This window comes from Nestor notabilis, unplaced genomic scaffold (genome assembly GCF_000696875.1).
Source record: "Nestor notabilis isolate BGI_N333 unplaced genomic scaffold, ASM69687v1 scaffold15035, whole genome shotgun sequence".
Lineage (NCBI taxonomy): Eukaryota > Metazoa > Chordata > Aves > Psittaciformes > Psittacidae > Nestor > Nestor notabilis.
Window position 1 is genome coordinate 15,607 of NW_009928015.1, and position 21,749 is coordinate 37,355.

General features: G+C 37.3%; 1 protein-coding gene across 1 annotated transcript in view; it reads left to right on the forward strand.

The window, feature by feature from the left end:
* SMAP1 (small ArfGAP 1) overlaps nucleotides 1-21,749 on the forward strand; it is a gene marked incomplete at its 5' end in the record, with an annotated part of 58,224 nt that overhangs the window by 6,913 nt on the left and 29,562 nt on the right. The window contains 2 exons of the mRNA XM_010014320.1: nucleotides 12,470-12,547; nucleotides 14,012-14,092. Of these exons, the coding sequence (XP_010012622.1) occupies nucleotides 12,470-12,547; nucleotides 14,012-14,092 (159 nt within the window). The remainder of the gene's footprint in view (nucleotides 1-12,469; nucleotides 12,548-14,011; nucleotides 14,093-21,749) is intronic.

The following is a 21,749-nucleotide window of genomic DNA, read 5'->3' on the forward strand; positions in this document are numbered from 1 at the left end:
TTTTACTAACACTGAGAATACAGTTAAAATCCGTCTGGTATTTTAAGAAATATGGATGTTAATGTGGATGATTTTTATGTGTGCCTATTTAAGATACTTTTTTAGATCTTACTTGGAACAGAAATCTTTTTCTAATCATTAGAAGATTTTTTTTTAACAGTTACGCATTTGCTGCTTCATAATGTTGCAAGACAAGAAGAAAAATGTCTAACAATGCATTTGTAGAAATACTTTATTTCCAGAATAATGGAATATTGCCATTATTTTTTTTCCCATTTAGCTGCTGTTAAAGTAGCAGTTTTATTCTGAGCAATGTAAAGAAGAGAATTTTGAATAAATTGTCCTACACAGGGAGGCAAACTGATAGTTTTGTACCCCATGAAAGTATCTTCAGACACATCAGCTTTTTGAAAAACTCTTACACTTGAAATTATCTGTAAATGCTTAGATGCAGTTGTAGGTTTGTGATATTATGACTAAAACTGTGAAGACAACTGTATGATATTTCTGATATTTACATCAAAGTGTCTTCAATTTAAGCAGTGTAGCCCCTAACACAGTCAGAAGTAGCATCTCTCAAACCCCACTACCTATCGTAATTCTCTCCCAACATTAATAAGAGTGTCACTGGTATAACAGATCAACACTTTCTTTCTCAGAAAGTAGTTCATAGTCCTACTGTGGTGAGACCTCAGTTCATAGAGATTTCTGAAGACCGACTGCTTAAGGAACTCACGTGTCTTGATGTGTCCAGCTGCTTTCCTGTTTTGCTCTGGTATGGTGTAATTTTGAAACATGCAGGATTTCATGGTTTGTTTATGCTATTTATGTATGCTTCAATTTAAAAAGAGTAATACAAGTAAAAATGCTTGAAGCTGACAGGATGTTACTTGGGAATTTGTATTTGTTCTACGAATAACACATATGATTTTGTATTGTTAATCGCTTTTTCGCTCTTTGAATAAAGAACTTAAGAGCAGCAGTGGGTGTCAGCAAGTCAGCTTATTGTAAATATCCTCAGCATTATACTGTTGTCCTAGACTTGATTTTCTGCTAAACCCCCTTCTCAATTTTTAGGTATACATAAGGTGAGAATGATGCGAAGCATAGTACAGAATCCAATAAAACAAACTTCACACCATAGTGTAATGATTAGGGCATCTTTATAAGTGGCATATCTCTGATACGGTAACATGCACAATTTACTGTGCAATATGCTATGCTGTTTGACTTCATTTATCCCTGGAAGTTTGTACAACACAGCTGAGACTTTGCATCACTTCTGTAGTTAACTACAGTTACCATAGGTCAAGCAGTGTGAGATAATTTTGTATGTTAAAACTCTCCTTCAGGCAGGTGCTGACATGAAATTGCTGAGGAATATCATTCCACTTCAGACTGAACCTGATGATCACTTCAAGCACAGGCAAATCCTTTTATATTCATTGTAGGTTTTTTGTACACAAGAATCCTAGAACTGAAGGGTAATGCATGCAAAGCAGTTTCTTCTTTAACAGTCTTAGTTGTGAAGACTGTTGCTCATTAAATCTTTTGTTTGCTTTGGGCTCTCATTAAACCCTTTATTCACCATTTAGTTCACTGTTTCCTGGAGCACTCTTAGAAGAGCACAGCTTACAATTAGACAGACACCTTTCCCCAAGAATTTAAACTTGTATGCTTAAATAAATGACTTGAAGGACTTTTTCAGAAGTGTTGCAATAAATACAAGTGGAGCAAATATGAGGCTTTTTGGAGAGACACTTTGGGATGTTTGTTTTTATGAAAATAATGTCTGAACAGACTATTCATCTTGACTGATGATCTTGAGTTCCAAATGCTTGTAATCAAAACTATGCAACTGGTAAGATGGAGGCGTGATTGTTAATGAGGCTTGTGATCTTAGATGCAGTGGCAAGAGAAATAGCAGATGTTGCCTGTTTTAGGTTTTAGGGGGATTAGTAAGACTCTCCCAAAACTAGTGGTTAGAGGAACTAAGCTTGGAAGTAGATGATCACACAGTTTTCCAATTAGCCAAGAGGAAACGTGTGTTTTTGTAGAACCTGTCTAAAATACACTATTGAGTAACAGCTGCTGGGGTGATTCTTTGAGGCACAGGACTGCACTAATGAAGGGGTTTGTGATACCCAGTCCAAATTGTTTGACTGTATCTACATGCTACTAAGTTAAGTGTCCTAAAGTTGTGCAGAGGTTCAGGAAGTCAACTTTGAAGCAATCATATTTTCCAAATTTTTAACAGGTTTGGTTCCTCCTTTTTGACTTAAAAATTGTAAGAAGACAGTCTTTCTTAAAAACTATTGTTTATTTATATATCGAATACAATGTCCCTTTCACCATACAAGTGTGGGTAAAGATTAGCTATGTACATATTATCACAATCTCTGCAGCTTTTAATAAAAATAAGTATATAGGAGAAGAGCACTACTTCTCAGAATGCATATGGAAATTACTTTATTCAGAGTGAACCAACTTAAGCAGATTCCAGAAACTTTGTTTCCAAAATTACAAACTGGCACAATCTATTCCACTGCATGAAGTAGGAATATATTATCACATCTTGACGACGTTTAGAGAATAGTAAACAAAGTTTCTATATTTAAGAAGTGGTGTGAATTATGTACGGAGCAGAAGTTTCATGTGACTTGTTAAGTTGACTGAAGGAAAAGAATGATGGGTCTACGTTTTTCATGCTTTCTTAAGACATTGTTTATAATTTAAATATGAACTGAGGCAACTGAATAAAATGTAATGTAAATTTAGAGATTGTGATGGTACATTTTCCAGAAAATTATCTTAAAGGACATTAAATCCGTGATACATTTGCCATACTTGGGCACCTTAAGGTGGATAAATTGTGGGGTATGATAGGGTACGTGACCAGTAAGTTTATAGTAGTTAGCATTCAGAAGCATTCAGTCATTGGCTTGGAGAGAGGTTACCAGTTATTCCTCCCAATACTTCAAGAACCATAGTGGGTTTTTTTAGTCGTCTATGAAGAATTTGTGAATCAAATTGTAGGAAGTATTTTTGCAATATGCTAACCAAGCGTTGTGAAAAGTATCAATAGGAAGCACTGAAATACCATGAAAGAATTATGACTTGAGGGCAGGAATAGTAAAAGTAGGATAAATTATTTTGCAAGATCATGCTGTTAGAATGAGTTGAATTACAGAATAGCTCAGGCTGGAAGGAACCCTTGGAGATCATCCAATTCTCCCAGCTCAAAGAGGGGTCAACTAGAAGTTGCTGTGTCCACTTGGGTTTTGAATATCTCCAGGGATGGAGACTCCACAACCTCCCTGGGTAACATGTTACAGTATTCAGTGACCCCCACAATAAAAAAAAAATAAGAAAATAAATTATTCTTATGCTTCAGTGGAATTTCCTGTATTTCAATTTCTATTCAGTGCTGCTTGGTCCTGTTTCTGGATACCACAGGCTCAGTCTTTGCTCTCTGCCACCAGGTATTTATGTGCATCGATAAGATTTCTTCCCTGCCCCCCCATCCTTAGCTTTCTCTCCTGCAGGCTAAACAATCTCTCCTTGTCTGAAAGGTGCTCCAGTCTGTCCATGTCTCTCTTGTACTTGCGAGCCCAGAACGAGCCACATTTCTAGCTCATATTCAGCTCCACCAGGACATCCAGGTCCTCTTCTGGGCATTTGATTTCCAGCCAGTTGTCCCCAGCCTGTACTGCTGCATGTGGTTATTCCTCCCCAGGTGCAGGACTTGGTGCTTCCCTTTGAACTTCACGTGGCTCCTGTTGGCCCACCCTGTCAACAGGGCTCTGAATGGCAGCACTCTGATCAATGAGGAGAGGTATTGACCACTCCTCATTTTGTGTCATCTGCAGGCTTGCTGATGATGTCCTATGTCCCAGTGCGTGGGTCATTAATGAAGTTCAGTAGTGTTGCTCCAGTATCAATGCCTGAGTGTACCACTAGTGACTGCGCTTGAGCTGGACTTTGCGCAGCAGTAATTAAATGAATGAGTTAGAGAAGCCTGGGTGTGGATTTTCAGTATGCTGGCTGCATTCCCATGTGCAGAGTCTTGCTTTCTTCTCTTCCATAAGCTCTTTCATTTGAGGAATAGTTCGCACTGCCTAGCTACAAGTTACTATATCTAAGTAAACAGAACTTCTGCCAAAGCTGAAATCTGTAGTGACTGCATTGCCAGTTTAGCATGGATCACAAAAATGTAAATGATCTGCATGCAGCAGGGCAAACTGCTTAGGAGAAAAAAAGGTGGTGTTCTGAAGTGTTAGGAAGCTCTTGCTGAAGACAGTTTTCCCTAGAACAAATACAGAAAACATTAGTTAGGTTGGATAGGGGGAATGGAGGGCACTTCAGTAAGAGATTAAAAGCATCCTTTTTGTTTATCCTATGTCAGCCTTTAATTAAGTCATGGTGACTCTCCATAATATTTCAAGAGGTAGTTATCTAAAGGGGAAGCAAAGTCATCTAAATAATAAATCTCATGTGGGCAAGAATAGGTATGATTGCTTTTGGTTATAATTGGAAAAAAGTTACTCTCAAGTCTAATACTGTTAAATATATCTGTATTTCCTAGAGCATCAAGCAGTTACATCTCTGCTTGATGTAAATTTTATGAACATCTGTAGTTCTGCACACATTCACAACTACAGGTAGCTTGTGCACAAACTTCACTGTATTCCTGTAACGAGATACGGGCATTCTGAAGGGATGGAGGAGTGGTGAGCATTGCAGAATATTGACAGAAGAGCAGTACTGGCTTCTTTGAAAAGCCAGCTACTGCTGTGTTTTGTGAAATGTGGGACGTTGACCTTTTTTTTGTGGTGCTCAGTGGTTAGAGCAGTGAATAGAGAGGACATTTTAGTAGCTTTAAAAGAAGCCTTGCTAGTTAGCTTAAAGAATTTCCACAGAAATTCATAGACAAGTGTTACTAATAGTACATTAGTATTCTTATACTCCTTTTGGTATTTATTTTGAGAATGCGCCTTTTTAAAAAATGGCAAGCTATTGGTTGTGTTTATTTTGTATGTAGCGAATAGCAGTCTGTAATTGCTGCTGCTTTAAAATAAAGTATTAATTTTAGTGTTGTCAACTTTGTTGGAGATGTAATAAAGTCAAAGTCTGCTGAAATAAGAACAGCATATGTAGTAGCTGAACTTAAAACCTGTCAAATCAGTGTAGAGTACTTTTCATTTGGCTTATTTTCCTGTACATTGTGTGCACATAAAATGGCCACTCGAGGGCACCTTTGTATTTGGTTCAGCTGCTAATTTCCTGAATCTATTGAGATGGTTTGATAACTCATCTTTTAATTTCTTGAATCTTCTGAGTGATAGCACCCTAAATTTCATATTTAAATGGAAGCTTAATACCAGTTTCTGAAGCTTTAACTTGAATCCTTTTTAATGAAAGGCTTAATTACAGTATGCAGTACATCAAGAACAGGAGGGGTTTTTTTAAACTACTGTCATGGTTTAAGCCCAGCCGGTAACTTGGAACCACGCAGCCGCTCGCTCTCACTCCCCCCACTTCTTCTTCCCCCTGCTTCCACAGGGATGGGCAGGAGAACTGGAGGAATATAACTCACACAGGTTGAGATAAGAGCAGTCCAGTAACTAAGGTATAATACAAACCACTACTGCTACCACCAATAATAGTAATGATAAGAGGAATAACAAGGGGAGAGGACACAACCGCTCACCACCCACTGACCGATACCCAGCCCGACCCGAGCAGTGAACTGGGCCTTCCAGGTAACTCCCCCCAGTTTCTATACTGGGCATGACGTGCTGTGGTATGGAATACCCCTTTGGCCAGTTTGGGTCAGGTGTCCTGCCTCTGCTTCTTCCTGGCTTCCCCTCCTCCCTGGCAGAGCATGAGACTGAGAAAGTCCTTGGTTGGAGTAAACATTACTGAGCAACAACTAAAAACATCGGTGTTATCAGCGTTGTTCCCAGATTGAAAGTCAAAACCACAGCACTGCACCAGCTACTAAGAAGGAGAAAAATGACTGCTGTAGCTGAACCCAGGACAGCTACAAATCAAAGTTGGTGGGAACTTTATTTAGTATATTGACCTTAATGACCAACAGTGTGTGTGTGACTGTTACCTACAAACTGAAGTAAAATCAATCTGAGATTTTGTATGTTATATTCTCTGACAGCTTCATTCAATGCTTCTTTTAAGCTTATGTTTTTCACTTGAAATAGTATTCTAGTCTGGTGCACAGACTACATCAAAGTCATTGGGCCAAATACTGGTTGTATTGATGCTTGTATGTGAACTATTAACATAGCGCATGTTTGGATAGTGCCACTACAACGTAATAACTTAAATACTATAGAAGTATGTAATGGAGGAAATGGGGACAGGTAACACATTGCCACACAAGAGGGGCGGGGAACTGTAATACTGTCAATCTGCAGATTCTTTCTTTGCCAGTCTCACATTTTCTGTGAACCAGACAGTCTCGTACAGAGATAGGTGAAAATGAAGTTGCAGTACTAGTGTGTTTGTATGTATTTTCTCGCTCAGCATGGAATGTACATGATGCTTTAAAGGCAGTATTGACTTTCATGATGCAAAATGTTTGGGTTTTTTTTTACTTTATTTGCTTTCTAAAAAGAAGTCCCAAAGCACAAACAATGGAAAAAGATTGCTAATATTTAAATGACTACAAGTCTTTTGCTCTGACATGCAGTTGAAATATTGCGGACATATGAGTATACACAATATATGTATAAATGTGGAAACTTAAGAAATAGCTCCTTGCCTTCATTCCCTCCTTTAGGCAATTCTGAATTTGCTTAATCAAAAAACCCGACTACTTTTAAATTGAAAACTAAAATGAAATACTCGGATGCTAGTTGTCAGTTTGCAGTATGTTCTTAATGCACACAAGCATGTCAACTTTATTCTTTTTCTAGCAGCATGTGTGGCTGGTTGCAGGGGTTGCCATCAGTTTTGTCTGGTACTTTAAAGTGCCAATAACCAAGGACATCTTACTTGACAGCTTTCCAGAGCGTGCTGTTAACATACAGTATCAGAGTAGATTAGTGCGTGCTTCTTTACGTGAATTATGGAAGATGGCTAGTAATTGCTTTTCAGATTTTGTTGTAGAAATTTAGATGAATTTACAGTGTAACACGTGGCCAAAAGTGCAGAGGTTTTGGACACTTGTCTTCAGTGGCGTTGGTGGCAAATCTTACTTTTAGTACCTTCTTGCTGAAATGTCTTTTGCCATTGGATCTAAATTAAACAAATATATTTTCTACCTTTCCTGCTGTCTGCAATTCAGACTTCATAATTGGTGTCTATATCGGCTATATTTTCTAGAAACTGATTCTTTAGCTTTTTTTCTCTTTGTTTCCACTGGAATATAGCAGTTGGATTAAAATGCATAAATTAGAAAAGTGATAACAGCAATTATTGCTGTGGAATAGTGTATTTTTGCAAACCAGATTCACACACACACACATTAAAGAGGGCATGTCTGCTTCTAAATGACAGTATTTTCAGATACTTGGACTTGGATCCAAGCATGGAGTAATCTTCCTTTACTGATGCTTCTCATCTAGTTTATAGAAACAAATCACTCTTAATAAAGGCTGATAAATACTAGATAGAAACCTGTATAGCACTTTGATGTGGGATTACATAGTGCTGCTTTTCAGTGATCTCAGTGTCCTTAAAACCAGTTTTAAAGTTATTATTAAAAGCTTGCTTGGCAATCCTGAGTGATGATAAGGGCTCTGCTATAAATATTTAAAGTGCATTTGTGGCTTTCAACTAATTAAAGGCAGTTTCACCAGGACTGAGTGCAGCACTTATTCTTGGACAGTTGGATGCGTATACCTGTCATGGGTGAGTGGTTTGGTACGTGGGTTACCTCAGCACTCCCACTGCTAGCCACAAATGTAAAAATAGGTCAGTGAGCAGATGCTTTCTCATTTGCCATTTTTTGGCAAGCTAATGAATCTCTTGACTACAGACGGGAACAGCTCTATGAGCTTCTTTATCATTGCAGTTTTAACAACAAAGATTTACTGGAAATACAAGCCAGCAGCACACAAGTTCTTGTCTTATTGGTGTTTCATCTATTCAGTGACTAACCGCCCCCATAGCTAATGGTATGTCTGCATTGCAGCCAGGACGTAGAAAGCATTAGTGCAAACTTTGAATGGTCTAACCTTGGTTTTGGCAATGAAGTCAACAGAATAGCCTAGGGGTTGTTTAAGGTTGACTTACGCCAATGAAGGTTTTGCTATACAGTACATCTGTAAAGTGTGCTGCAGCTTGGAAATATGAACATACCACAACCTTTCCAAGTAAGAACTGGGGGACAGTACAAGGGCAAACAAAACCTCCAAAGTTCTATTGACATCTCAGAGTATCAAGCAGGTTTGCTAAAATATGGGGTTAAGGTTTATAAATTAATGTATTGAAATCTCCTGAAAACCAAGCATTTGATGAATAAGTTACTTGGTTTCTCTTCGTGGTTGAAGAAGGTGTTAGCACCCATAATAATGACTTGCATATTGGTGAAAATTCAGTCTTCTAACTGAAAAAAATCCTAGGTTAATAAAAATACCCTTACATTGCAGTGTCGTTATAGTTTTTAGTTTTATTTGGTGCTAGTTCTGGTATATGGACATGACACAATAGGACACCTGAGCACAGATGAGGAGGAGAATAGCTGGCACTGAAGGGGCTCTATTGTAGCTGGAGTGCACTGCCTTTCACTAAGGTTCCTGCACTCAGCAAGGGCCATGCTGTGTTGCTCTGAGGTCAGGATGCAGCTGGTTCAGTGCCAGCTGGGAACCTGAGCAGGGTTAACAGGTCAGCTCTCTCTTAAGCATCAGTTTGTCCTAATGGCAAATATTTTTCTACGCTTCCCTAGTACCCTGACCACTGCTCAACCACTCACCACAATGCATTACACCAGCCTCTGTTTTAATCCTGTTTTATGGAATCATCTAGGTTGGAAAAAACCTTTAAGATAATCAAATCCAACTGTTAACCTAACACTGCCAAATCCACCTTTCAATCATCTACCTAAGAGCCACATCTACATGTATTTTAAATACCTTCAGGAATGGTGACTCCACCACTTCCCTGGACAGCCTGTTCCAATGATTGACAACTCTCGGTGAAGAAATTTTTCCTACTATCCAATCTAAACCTCTCTTAGTGCAACTTGAGGCCATTTCCTTTTGTCTTATGGCTTGTTACTTGGGAGAAGAGACCTAGACCCACCTCACTACTACCTCCTTTCAGGTAGTTGTAGAGAGTGATAAGATCTCTCTTCCTTGACTTCCTTTTCTCCAGGCTGAACAAACCCAGTTTCCTGAGCTGCTTCTCGTAAGACATCTGCTCTAGACCCTTCACCAGCTTCGTTGCCCTTTTCTGGACTTGCTCCAGCACCTCAATGTCTGTCTTGTAGTGAGGGGCCTAAAACTGAACACGGGATTCAAGGTGCAGCCTCACCAGTGCCGAGTACAGGGGTATGATCACTGCCCTGGCACTGCTGGCCACGCTATTGCTGATACAGGCCAGGATGCCATTGGCCTTCTTGGCTGCCTAGGCACAAGCGGCTCATGTTCAGTGGGCGTGCGCCAACACCCCCAGGTCCTTTTCCACCAAGCAACTTTCTAGGCACTCTTCCCCAAGCCTGTAGTGTTGCATGGCGTTGTGGCCCAAGTGCAGGACCTGGCACTGAGCTTTGTTGAGCCTCATACCACTGGCCGCAGCCCTTCGATCCAGCCTGTCCAGATCCCTATGCAGAGCCTTCCTATCCTTAAGCAGATCAGTGCTTCCACCCCACTTGGTGTCTCCTGCAGACTCGCTGAGAGTGCACTAATCCCCTCATCCAGATCACTGATAAAGATATTGAACAAGACTGGCTGCAGTATTGAGCCCTGGGAAACACCACTTGTTACTGGCCGCCAGCAGGATGTAACTCCATTCACAACTCTTTGGGTCCATCCAGCCAGCCAGTTTTTTACCCAATGAACAGCACACCCATCCAAGCCACGAGCAGCTAATTTCTCTGGGAGGGTGCTGTGGGAAATGGTGTCAAGGGCTTTACTAAAGTCCAGGTAAACTAACATCCACATGTTTAGTTTTATCCAGCTGTACCTTTTGATTTGATCGGATTTTTTCATGTTTCCTTATCTGGTGTAGCATGATAGGTAACATTTAACATGATGCAGTAGTGATAAAGCTGTTCAGCAGCCCAAACTCATGCTGTTGCTTTCCTTATATAAACTTAATTAGTTCTTTATACATTGCAAGGTGCCTTCTCTTAAATATTATCTTCAGTTATGTGCCTTTGTACTCTTACTTAGTTGAATATTTGCATATGTGAAGCGTGCTTTCAAGTGCTGCTTTTTAGCCTGAAGTGAATGTAGTGCTGCTGTTTGTCTTTAAACATTAAGCTTGGGCATTTCTCAACTTGTACATCCTGTTCCCTATCCCAGGCTAGACAGCAGCTGCTTTTTACTCTGTCTCCTACTTGAAGCCTGCATGACGCTTCTCCATAGATTCTACGGTTCTGTGATTCCATTACTTGATTGGCAAAACTATTATAATTATTTTCAGGCCTTTATAGGATTACCTTATCCTAGGTTAGCTAATCCCTTAATTAATGAAGCTGATAGGCAGATTGAGGAGAGAACTATTTTGGGAGGATGAAACTATGATACAAACATCTATAGTGCTGATTTCTCCCCAATGCCCAAATGAAATTCTGCTTACCTAGTACTGTGTGGTGAGTAGCTGTTACCTGCTGTTCACTTGTGAGAGCTATCAAGCTTGAATTTTCTTAAAATCTGAAGCATACAAAAGAACATAAACCCCAAACAAAAATTCCACTTTATCTGTAGAAACTTGAAAGTAAACCTAAGATGTTCCATTATGACAATTTCACACATTTGCAGTTAATTGAAATCTTGATAAGGAATGTGGTGGTAGAGCTCATAGTTTAATATATGTAGTTACCTAATAATTTTTCTGACATCTTTATTTGGTTACAATGTTGTGTAATTGGAATAAACAGGATCCCTGTGTTCCTATAGCAACAGGATGCTACAGTTGGAGAAACTGCTTCATTGCAGCAGATGTATCCGTAACTCTTCTAATAACCTGAGGATTTTGAAACAGTAAATTTAAAAATGAGGATTCGGTTTCATATTTCTGCAGGTAAAATTTAGGTTAAAAATTAAACCTTATAAATATTTTTCCTGAAGCCCTTCACCACCTTCCAGGTATAGTCTCTGAGTCTGTAAAAATGCTGAATATATATGTTATATGAATATTCTACTTATATAAGCTATGGTACTAGTTGGATTTTCTGTAAGAAGTATGGGGTATTTAGACTAGAGGTAAAGGGCTCTTTTCAACTTTCAGTTTTTCCTTTCAGCACAAGCTGGTTTTTTTTAACTAAGTAAAAGCATGTCATGTAAATTGGTTATTTTTATCCAACATAATGACCTGCTCTGTAATAGCTTCATTTATTTTTAAATTTTCCTTGTAGATAGTAGAGGTGATACACGACAGTGTAGAAGTGCCAGCTTTATAGCTCTGAAGATCTTCTACATGTTTGGTAAACATGAGTCAGTTCCTTTTTTGTAGTAAGGGGACTAGAAATACAATGTTTCCATTAAAGTAATCAACTATGCATAAAGAAACAGGATATGAAGATGTTTGAAAATGCATTTGGAGAAATCTGATTTTCTTGAGCAGACTTCATCTGTTGCATATGTAAGATACCTTTTGGATAATTGCAGAAGTTTAATACCAGTTTTACATACTGATTTCCAGAGCAGAAGTATCACCTGTCTGGAAGGTCTGGCATCCTCTTGCTAGGATGCAGCTTTATATTAACCCTAAGCTCTTTACTCATTTGGAATGCTCTTAGAGAAAAGTTAATTAGAACTTTAATTAGCGTATAACTCTCAGAGTTATTTTGTATTCCTCTTAATAAAAATACTCTCAGAGTGAACAAGAACAAAGACACTCTCTTCTCCCCTCCTCCTCTGGGACAGTGTGCCTTCATGCTTCAGGACATTAATATTTCAATAGTCACACTAGATAAAATTGAACAATGGATGAAACCTAATTATTTTTCTTAGGCCTGTGATATGATCTTATCCAGGCTCATTTTCTTACATTCTGTTCTAGTGAATTTCATTATAAGTCAGTCATTCCTACCTGACAGATTTGCTTTAAAAATTGTACGATAAAACAAAACCAAAAAAACCCCAACAAACACCACCAAAAAGAAGGTCAAAAAAAGGAAATACTTTGTCTCCTCTTTGTTTCTTCTGTGTTGTATTCCCCCTCACCCCAAAATTAGTGGGAAAAAAGAAAAAGAAAATCCCGTGTCAGCTGATGCTGCTCCCTCCCTTCCTAGCAATTCTTGCTTATTTTCTTTCTCATCTCTTTCCTCTGTTTTATACAGATATCCTCTTCTGATGCTGCTCAGCCTTTGGCATCCTCTCCTTCTCTGCAAGCTGCTGCTGAGAAGAGCAAAGCAGAGGTATATTGGTTTTAGGTGTAACTCTTGTCAGGTTGCTGCTTTGCATAAATGTTTTCTGTAGAGTAATCTCACTGAGCTAACTAGGGAATTGCTGGTAAAACTTCAGGCACATGAATACATCTCTCCTTGCTTCCTGCACTAGATAAATGAAAATGGCCAGTACAGCGGAACAAAGCACGTGCATGATTGTTACCTCTTGGTTTCTATATGTCAAAATTCTGATTCTGCTCTGGTTTAGTGTCACAAAACTGTGGAAACACTGTCTCATTCCCAGCTAATGGGCATGAGTGACATTGTTGTGTCTCCTCAGGAATAATTTTTGGTATCTTTTTTTTTTTTGGTTACTTGCTTGTTTCAGAATCTAAATTATCAGTACTCTTCCAGCCATTTAGTTCAATCTCCTTGGAGATAAATATACAATTAATTTGGCAGCAGTCCCGTTAACTCATCCTAGCTGGGATATGTGTGTATGTGCTGATGTTACCGTTACTGTTTAGAAGGGCCTTTGAAAAATTTAACACAAGTAGTAGATGAGGCATTGTTCGTATGAACTTTCAGTAAATGTCACAATTTGCAACAATAATGAAATAAAGTTTTTAGAATGCAAATGTTCAATGGTAGGCTCTTCTGGATATTTCAGTCTAAATTGGGACTGCATACAGTATTGGAAATAACTTAAGTTCTAAACATAAATCATGTTTTTTCTTCTAAATGCATAAAATGTGGACAGATGTTATAAATTATTTTAGTTCAGCTATATTTAAACATTAATTAAAATTTAAATGACAGCATTACGGACAAGTCCACGTGCCTTGGTGAATTTGATGTGTTTTTCAAGTTGTACCAGGAATAGCAGCAACCATTTAGAATGAAACTTGCCTTTTCTTTCTTACCCACCTCTCTTGATGAACTCAAATTTGAAAGTTCCTCTGTGTAACCAGTATGCCATGTCGTTAGAAATGAATCTTGGGAGGGAAGAGGGGGAAAAAACAACAAATAATTTTTGCTTAGAATTTTGGACCAGTATAAAGCCAATTTCATTTAATTGTCTTTATAGTGCTTTTTGACTGCTTTTGCAAGTAATGAAATACTTGAGTTGGAGTTCTGGCATGAATACAGCGTCTGAGAAATGTTTTTATTTAGTTTGAATTCATTTTTATCTAATGGAGCAGAAGCAGAAAGTTTGCATATTGAAATTGTGAAGTGTGAAGATGAAGGACTTAGGGGTTTTCGAGTCCACAATGAAACTGAAGTGAATGAAAATAAAGTTGCTGGGAATCAAGAGAGTTCCTGTAAACTTTGTGAGGTGTGGAGGCAGAAACACTGGTGAACAGTTATAAGTCTTCATATATTCACTATGAATGAGGAACTGAAGATCTCTCTGTATTGCATATAACTGTAGACATTCAATATTTGCAAACACATTGTTATTGAGTTCTAGCAAAATCTGGTTTTTTTTTTCAGAAGGAAAAAGAAAAAAAGAAAGAAGAGAAAAAGAGAGAGAGAGAATCTGAAAAACCATCAAAACAGTTAGCAGTTGAAAAGGTAAGAATAGTTCATTTTGTCCAGTTACTTAAAAAGCAAACACAGTATTAGACATGTAAAAAGCTTTGTAGAAAGTGTGTTTGTGTATATGTGTGTGTATATGTATGAATGTATGTGAATAATAATCAGAATAATCCATGTGAATGGTTTACTTGTGCTGTTGCTTGTGTCCAGAGGTAGGTTGACCATACAACAAGGAATATGTTTTGGGGAAGAGAGATCTGAGTTAAGCTTTGTTAAGATTTCAGCTCAGATTAAAAACCTAATTAAGGTTTTTAAGATGTACAATTGCAATTCTTGCACAGAAAATTTTCGATTTTAGGCAATGCTGTGTGATCACCTAATTCTGTCTTTTCTAAATGAATCCATTTTAAACATGAGTGCATAATTTACAGAATTTCATTAATAACTCTTTGAAAATATTCCACTAGTTCATGTCACAAAACATGACAGTTAAGGTATGCAGCTGTAGTAAAGCATAATGAGTAGCCTCAGCGATATAGGTACAATTAAAATTTCATGTACAGCTCTGTATAAAGTTAAGCAAAAATGGAATGGGTAATTTAAGTATTAAGTACAATAATTTCTTCTAAAACAGATGTCCTCTCTCAGATGATGTGAACCCATTAGTATGTTCTGATCTGCAGTGCAGTCCGCAGAATGCATTGGAGTGTCCATCTGTCAATTTATTCCCCAGTAAACTGTTACAATTACGAAAAATGTTATGTATTCGTACGTAATGATCGCAGACTTATTTCTAGGTCAGCTTGCAAATAGAAGGTTTTTATTTTGCATAAATAACAAGATACAAAAATACGTGCACACCTGGAGGGGAAAAAAGCCCCTACGCAGTAACAATATATTTTTTTCTGAAATTAGAAAATTAGATTAGCACTTTCAAATTAAGTTAGCACAGAAGCAAACTTTGTTGTGACAAGTTGTGTAGCTTCACTGAGCTCATGGAAAAGGAGATCCTCATACATATTGTAGGAGGGTAAAGCATATTTATGGATGACAAAAATATTAAAATTGTTGATTATTAAAGTTTTACAAGGGCATCCAGCCGAATTAAATGCTTTATTCTAGTCCTTAAAAATATACTTTAGTTATAAAGTCTAAAAATATTGCTGTGGTTTGGAAATCTTAACTTTCTAAAGCCAGAAGGTCTAGTTTTGGTCTGGGGAGAGAGGGTTTCCCTTTGTGAGGATGCTGAACCTCATCACATGGCTTGGAATACTTGGCTAGGTGAAAAGAAAATATGACAGTGCATAGTTACAGCTGAGAGACTACCCTAATACTTGAAATAAAAACCAATTCAAATGCCACTGATTAGATTTACATTAATTTATCATTAGATTACCAGTTAACGATTAAACAAGCAAAAAGAAGTATTTTGATTTTAAATGCTTGTACTACAAAATGTGGAATTTGGTAAATGTATCTGGATTAGATAATAGCGCTGTTGTAACAGATGCAAAAGTTTGAAATACTGAAGCGTATTTTATTTCATTGTTAATGTGTCAGCACTGATTGCTCAGATGGAACTCATCTGTGGGTCATCTTTTTAATTTAAGAGATTCTTTAAGCTTGAGCTTTTCAAGGCATTTAAAGATGGTTCAAAATTAACTATTTTTAGATGCAGCCTGTTATTTTAAAATCACAGTCACTTTCTAAAATCCAAAGGAAAGAGACCTCTATGGGACGCTTGTGCTCCCATTGGAAAGTACTGGTGAGATAAGAGAACCAAAAGGTTTTATCTTTATATATGGAATTGCTGCTGTTGTGGTGTGATTCTGCTTCAGGGAGCTCATAAACATTCTTCTTTGCTTGACTGATAATGATATACTTCCCATCCAGTTAAGAGACTGTCTGTGGGATACTTTGAATATTTTATGTTGATGTATTCAAGGCCAGGTTGGATGGAGCTTTGAGCAACCTGGTCTAGTGGAAGGTGTCCCTCCCTGCCTGTGGCAGGGGGTTGGAACTAGATAACCTTTAGGGTCCTTACCAACCCAAACCATTCTATGATTATAATCTGTGATCTATGAATCAGTAGGTGAATGCTGGCATCTTGACCATAGTATCATGTTTTCAGCAACCACATCATGCATCACATCCATCTTGTACCTGTTTCCACTGAAAGAAAACATAGAAGGGAAGGAGGTGAGATGCAGTCTGGTCATTTAGGCTGAGGGATCATGACTAGTGTGTGAACTGACGAGATTGTGTGCCCCAAGGATAAAGAAGAGCTGCAAAGAATGGACTAAGGAAGTGTTTGCAAACAATCAGTCTAAGGAATAGTAACACTTAATTTCATAAAGGCCCTTTACTAAACTGCACTTGATTGCACTTTTTAGAACAGAGAACTTGGACTGAGCTGTATGAATGACTCCTTGAATTTCAGAGCAACTAGGGCAATTCCGGTCTTTTTCAAGACATGCTTTTTAATGTCCATCTGCAGTACAAAGTCAGAAAAAAAAGGAATAACTAGTTATGATGTCTTGGGGCTTTGGAGTGTTCCCAAAGTAAAGGGGGAGAAAATTCATATGCCTGAACTTTCTGATTTTTATTGGGTTCAACTTTTTATATAGTCTAATTTTTAAATGAAGAGAAGAAGGTGCGTCAGTGCTAGCAATCCAGAATTAAGCCAGAAGTGATTTGGAAAACCGTCTGTGGAAAACTTGGCAAGTGTTTCTGACTAAAAATTAGAAAGTTCAGCTGAGTCCATGGCACTGAACAGTTTGGAAGTGTTTGGGTTCAGCACTTAGTAGCTTTCTGTGGTGTTTATATTTTAGAGGTTTCACATCAGTTGAAAACTTTAATGAAAATATTGTGATGGTTTCACATTAAAATCTTGCATATTGAGGGTTGTAGTTACCATGAAATTGTATCTAATTTATTGAAAGTAAGCCCTTTTAAGAGAAGATTGTGTTGTATTGAGATAGTAAAGTTAAATGGCTATGTTGTAAAGAACAGGCTTTTTTTCCCCAAAACTACTTGTGCTTTTGCAGACTAATACCAACTTTCAAAGACTTTTTTCATTCTGCTGAATGTATTGAGATGATGAATATTTCTGAAGGATTGCAGCAGCTAAACTTAACTGAAGTACTATTTGGCACTGTGAGTTTAGTTTTATTATATTGCATTTTGAGTTTGAAATTAGCTCTTATTTGTGTATAGAGTTGATTTAAGTGACAGTTAGAGGTTGTTTTTCAATGGTAGTATTCAAATGCTGTTTTTCTTCACCAAACTGGAGACTAAATTGACAGCTTAAACTCAGCAATAACAGTGAACTGCTACCTCTCAGCTGGTACCAACCAGCACCAGATGGTCCACATTACGGAGGCACTGACATAAGTTTATTAGCACTTAAAAAGTGCTAGAGAACCCCTCAAATAAAAGTGAGGACAAATCATATAAGCAGCTTTTTCCCTTAATGTAGGAGAACAATGTGTCAAATACTCATTTAAGCAAATAGGAAGAACTTAATGTAGCTTATTAGGGTGGTGTTTTCTTTCATTTGTTTTCCCCCAAAGACAGCTAAAACTTCCACAAAAACCAACTGTCAAGCTGCAAGTGAGACAAGAGGAACTATTAGTCCCCAGTTACTTCTTTGGGATGTTTTTTACTTCACCGAAGTATTCAAAATCATCATCCTAATAATTTTGTACAGGGAGAAATGAGTTGGAGCAAATAGTGCTCTAGTGTTCTTCACTTCTTTAAAACTGAGTAGCATTTGTAAGAAGGCATAGAAGAATGAAAGACTGCAACATTTTTAGTGTCCACCTAAACACTTTTTCTAGGTTTAAGTTGTAGGAATAAGTTGACTCACAAATATTGACCTGAATGATAATTTAAATACAGAATTACACTATAAATATTCTAAATTCTTTCTTTATTTTGGCATCATATTGATGATATATTTGCTAAATCACTTGGCTAATAATGTTAATAATGTTTCCCTAGACTTCTAAACATTATTTGCTTTTCTGAGTGATTTTATTTTTAATTTTTTTTTTGTATTTTTATATAAAATGTAATATAAATTTAACTTGTAATACATAAGCAATCAAGTGTTTATCACAGCAACAGAAAAACATAAATGTGTTTTGCCCGCTGGTTGAATACATAGTCTTGGTTATACTCTTAGTCTTTGTTTTCACAAATTCAGACTAAGTAGATAAAAGTTAACCAGGAGTACGTGATAAGGCATAGGACAACCTGTTTCCCTGCCTCCTACCCCCCCAGAGGGTAGAAGGGTTTTAAGGCTTCTTATTCTCTGTCTGCATTTTCTGGACCTGTCCCAGCCTGGTTTTACATTTCTAATCAGACCTTTTCAGTTTTACAGAAGAGATCAGATTAATTTGGGTTCTTTGGTTGCTTCTAATGCTAATCTGGAGAAAGGCAAATAAAATTGGAATCTTCCCGAAACTGTGCAATTCATTCCTTTTGCAGGTAACAAAGGACTCTTTATGTTTGAGAATTGCCTTGAAAAATAGTCTTAGTTAATGAAATTAATCTGTCATGGCTCTTATTACGGATTGGGAGTTGTAGACAAAGAAATTAGGAAATCAATATTGCAGGTAGAAGCAATTGAAATAAAACCCTTTTTTTGCCAGGTGGGAAGAAGGGTATTTGTCTTTTTAGTACTGGAAAAGGAGTCAGTCCACAGGAAAAGTATCACCGTTGTTTTTTTTCCTCAGCCCAGTGTCTGTAGCAGCTTGATAGCCTCAACTCTGGTCTACAGCAGAACAGTATTTTAATGTAATTTATTTATTTATTTATTATATAGAAATGAAATCTTAAAACTGTGAGAATAAGCTTGGGTTTGGGCTGCTTTGGTTAAAGTGGCCTTTGTTTTACTTGCCAAACTATTTAACAAAAAGATTTTGTTAACTGGGCTTAGTTTTAATTGATCTTCAGTTACATTTTGCTCCATGCAGGGTCGAAACCTAGAATTGCCCTGGGTTTTCAGTTGGTAATACTTATTAACAAATGGCATTTTCAGGTTTCTCCTGCTTCCTTGTGGTAAGCGTCACCATTTTTCCTGGTGACTTTGAGACAATTAGGAAGGCAGCATCTACATATACTTATGTGTATATTGAACAACAAAAAGAAAATGGGCACATTTAAATAAGCATGAACTAAATCAGCCTTATTCATGGATGGATGCCAAGTTTAGATAAAAATACCTATATGACCAAGACTTATTCATTCTGAGACATATGAAACCACAAGAGCATGCATGATTGAAAATGCAAATATGCAATCTCATCTAAAATTAAAATAAAATTATAGTACTAGGTAGGAGAACAAAAAGCAGGACATTTTTACAGAAGTGGTACTGATACACAGAACTGAATGTGAAGAAGGGTAAGGATTGGATGAGATGAAGTTGATAACAGGAAAAAGACATTTGATTTAAATAATGTCACTCAAAATAATGATCTTATCTTGTTTTGAATAATAGGCTTCCATTGTTTTCCTAAAATAATGCAAGAATTGGAGCATGAGCAAGGCAATCAAGTGTCTTTGTGTGTTCTGTTTCATTTTGCTGTGCTTAAGCTGGAACATGCTTCAATTCCTCAGGGGAGAGATCTTGCTGCAGTGCTTCACCGTCACAATAGGGCAATGGGGTAGTGGGAGGCACTGTCAGATGTGCAAATCTTAATAAAGGTAGTAACTCTGTTTTCCATAAAAAAATATTTTTAGATGCCACTGAGAATGCAGAAAGCTCCAACAGTAGCTTGAGCTTTAAATTATTTAAAAAAGAAAATAATAAAATGCTGTAAGAGGATTCACCAAAGCTTCCAAACAATGTCCTGCAACTTTCAGTGTCTTCCAGTTTAAGTTCAGGCCTGACGTAGGTATTGATTGTGTGGCTTTTTACTAAAAAGAGTAAGAGTATTTATTCAGACTGCTGAATTTATTATGTTTTGATAGTTGCTCAGGGCACTAGAACAGTTGCACTGAAAACTTTATGGCTCTTGCATTCATCCTGTTACATAATTAATGTCTACACAAAATTAACTCAGAGGTATTTGGAAGATAGCACTGTAGCTGGGGAAGAAATAAAAGCAAGATAAGGTATAAAAAGAATCTTTTAACATGATTTGAAGGAAATGGACAAGTTTCTCGCTCCAGGTAATTTTGTGAGATGAGAAGTATGGTACAAAATGAAGTCACCAGTTACCTAGCTGTTCAAATAACTAGCATTGCTAAAATGTTAAATTTCTTATATATCAATCAACACTACTAACCTACCTGCGATCAGTTGCCTCCTGTCTTTGTTGAAAAAAGGGTTGCAGCTGGATGAGCTTCTCTTTCAGTTTTACTTGAAATTTTTGTTTTATAAAATTGGAGCCTGCAGTTCTGAGGTTGGTCCTCATGCATGTCAATGTGCTGTTGAAAAGTAAATCCATCCACCTCTCTGCCCAGCAAGTTTGCGCTCTCTCAACTTGAGGATATTGTACTTAATGTCAGAGTAAGGTACTGCAGGTTTGTCTGCTAGGCAAATAGTGTATTCTACACTGCGTACCAACATGGGTAACTTCTGCTCAAGAGAACCTACAGGTATATTTGTCTTTTATACTTAATCCTCAGTTTATACCGTAAGTAGATATCAATATATATTTTTCCTTTGTTTAAAGACAGACTGTTTTAGTTGTGTAAAAGAAATTGGTTTGATTGAATCGCAGCATAAATGTTGAAATGGTTGCCTGAACAAGCAAGTCAGAGCCTTCGTAATATCACTTTGAAAGGCAGTTGTAAAACTTCAGAATCTTTGAAGCTGTGACTCTAAAAAGCTTTAGCAGTCCTTACATTTTATAAGGATGATTTAAATATTCATTTTCAGAATAAATTTCATGTAGATTCATATTATTTGAACTGGAGAATAAAAGCAGAAAGATGCAGACTACTGGATTGGACTGTGGCTAGAATGCTTCTTGATAGTTGGTGTTAAAAGATTGTGATGATATGGAGGGTGAAGACAGAAAATGGAGTTTACGCAAGTAAAGGGAAATCCACTTTGGTATTGCATGTGATGGGCTGAAATTAGTTAGCCTCTAAAGTAATCGTTTCAAAGTGATTAGCATTGAAATGAGAAGAAAACTGGGGAGAAAGAAACCTGACTAGCAGAAGAAAATAATACAGCTAATGGTCATACACATGAACTAATGATGCATGTTTATTAAACACTCTCCCTGTGAGTTCTGCATTTGTGAAACAGAATTGTGTACTTGTGTATGATAAAGTTCTCATATACAATTCACTCCTAACCTATAGGAGCAAAAGAAAAGCAACAAGCTGATACAGAAGTAAGAAAAAATAACATCTGGGGTTAATTCTGCTTATTTCAGTGTGATTATCTGCATTTACAGGATTGAATTTCCATGGAGGTAATTGAGAGGCTTTTTTAAAATGCATCTCTATAGACGTAGTATGCTTAGACTTCATAAAGTGTTTGTATTGTACTGCTTGCCAAAATGATAGAACAGATTGCCAGTAGAGAGTATCAGTCCAACACCCTAAGAAACAGAACTCTATTAGAAAAAGTCCTAATTTAGATGTGGTTTACATGAAACAATGTTCAGTGCGATGCTGCAAGGACTATGGGACTAAACCACAAAGACTGCAAGTATCAGAGGGACAATGA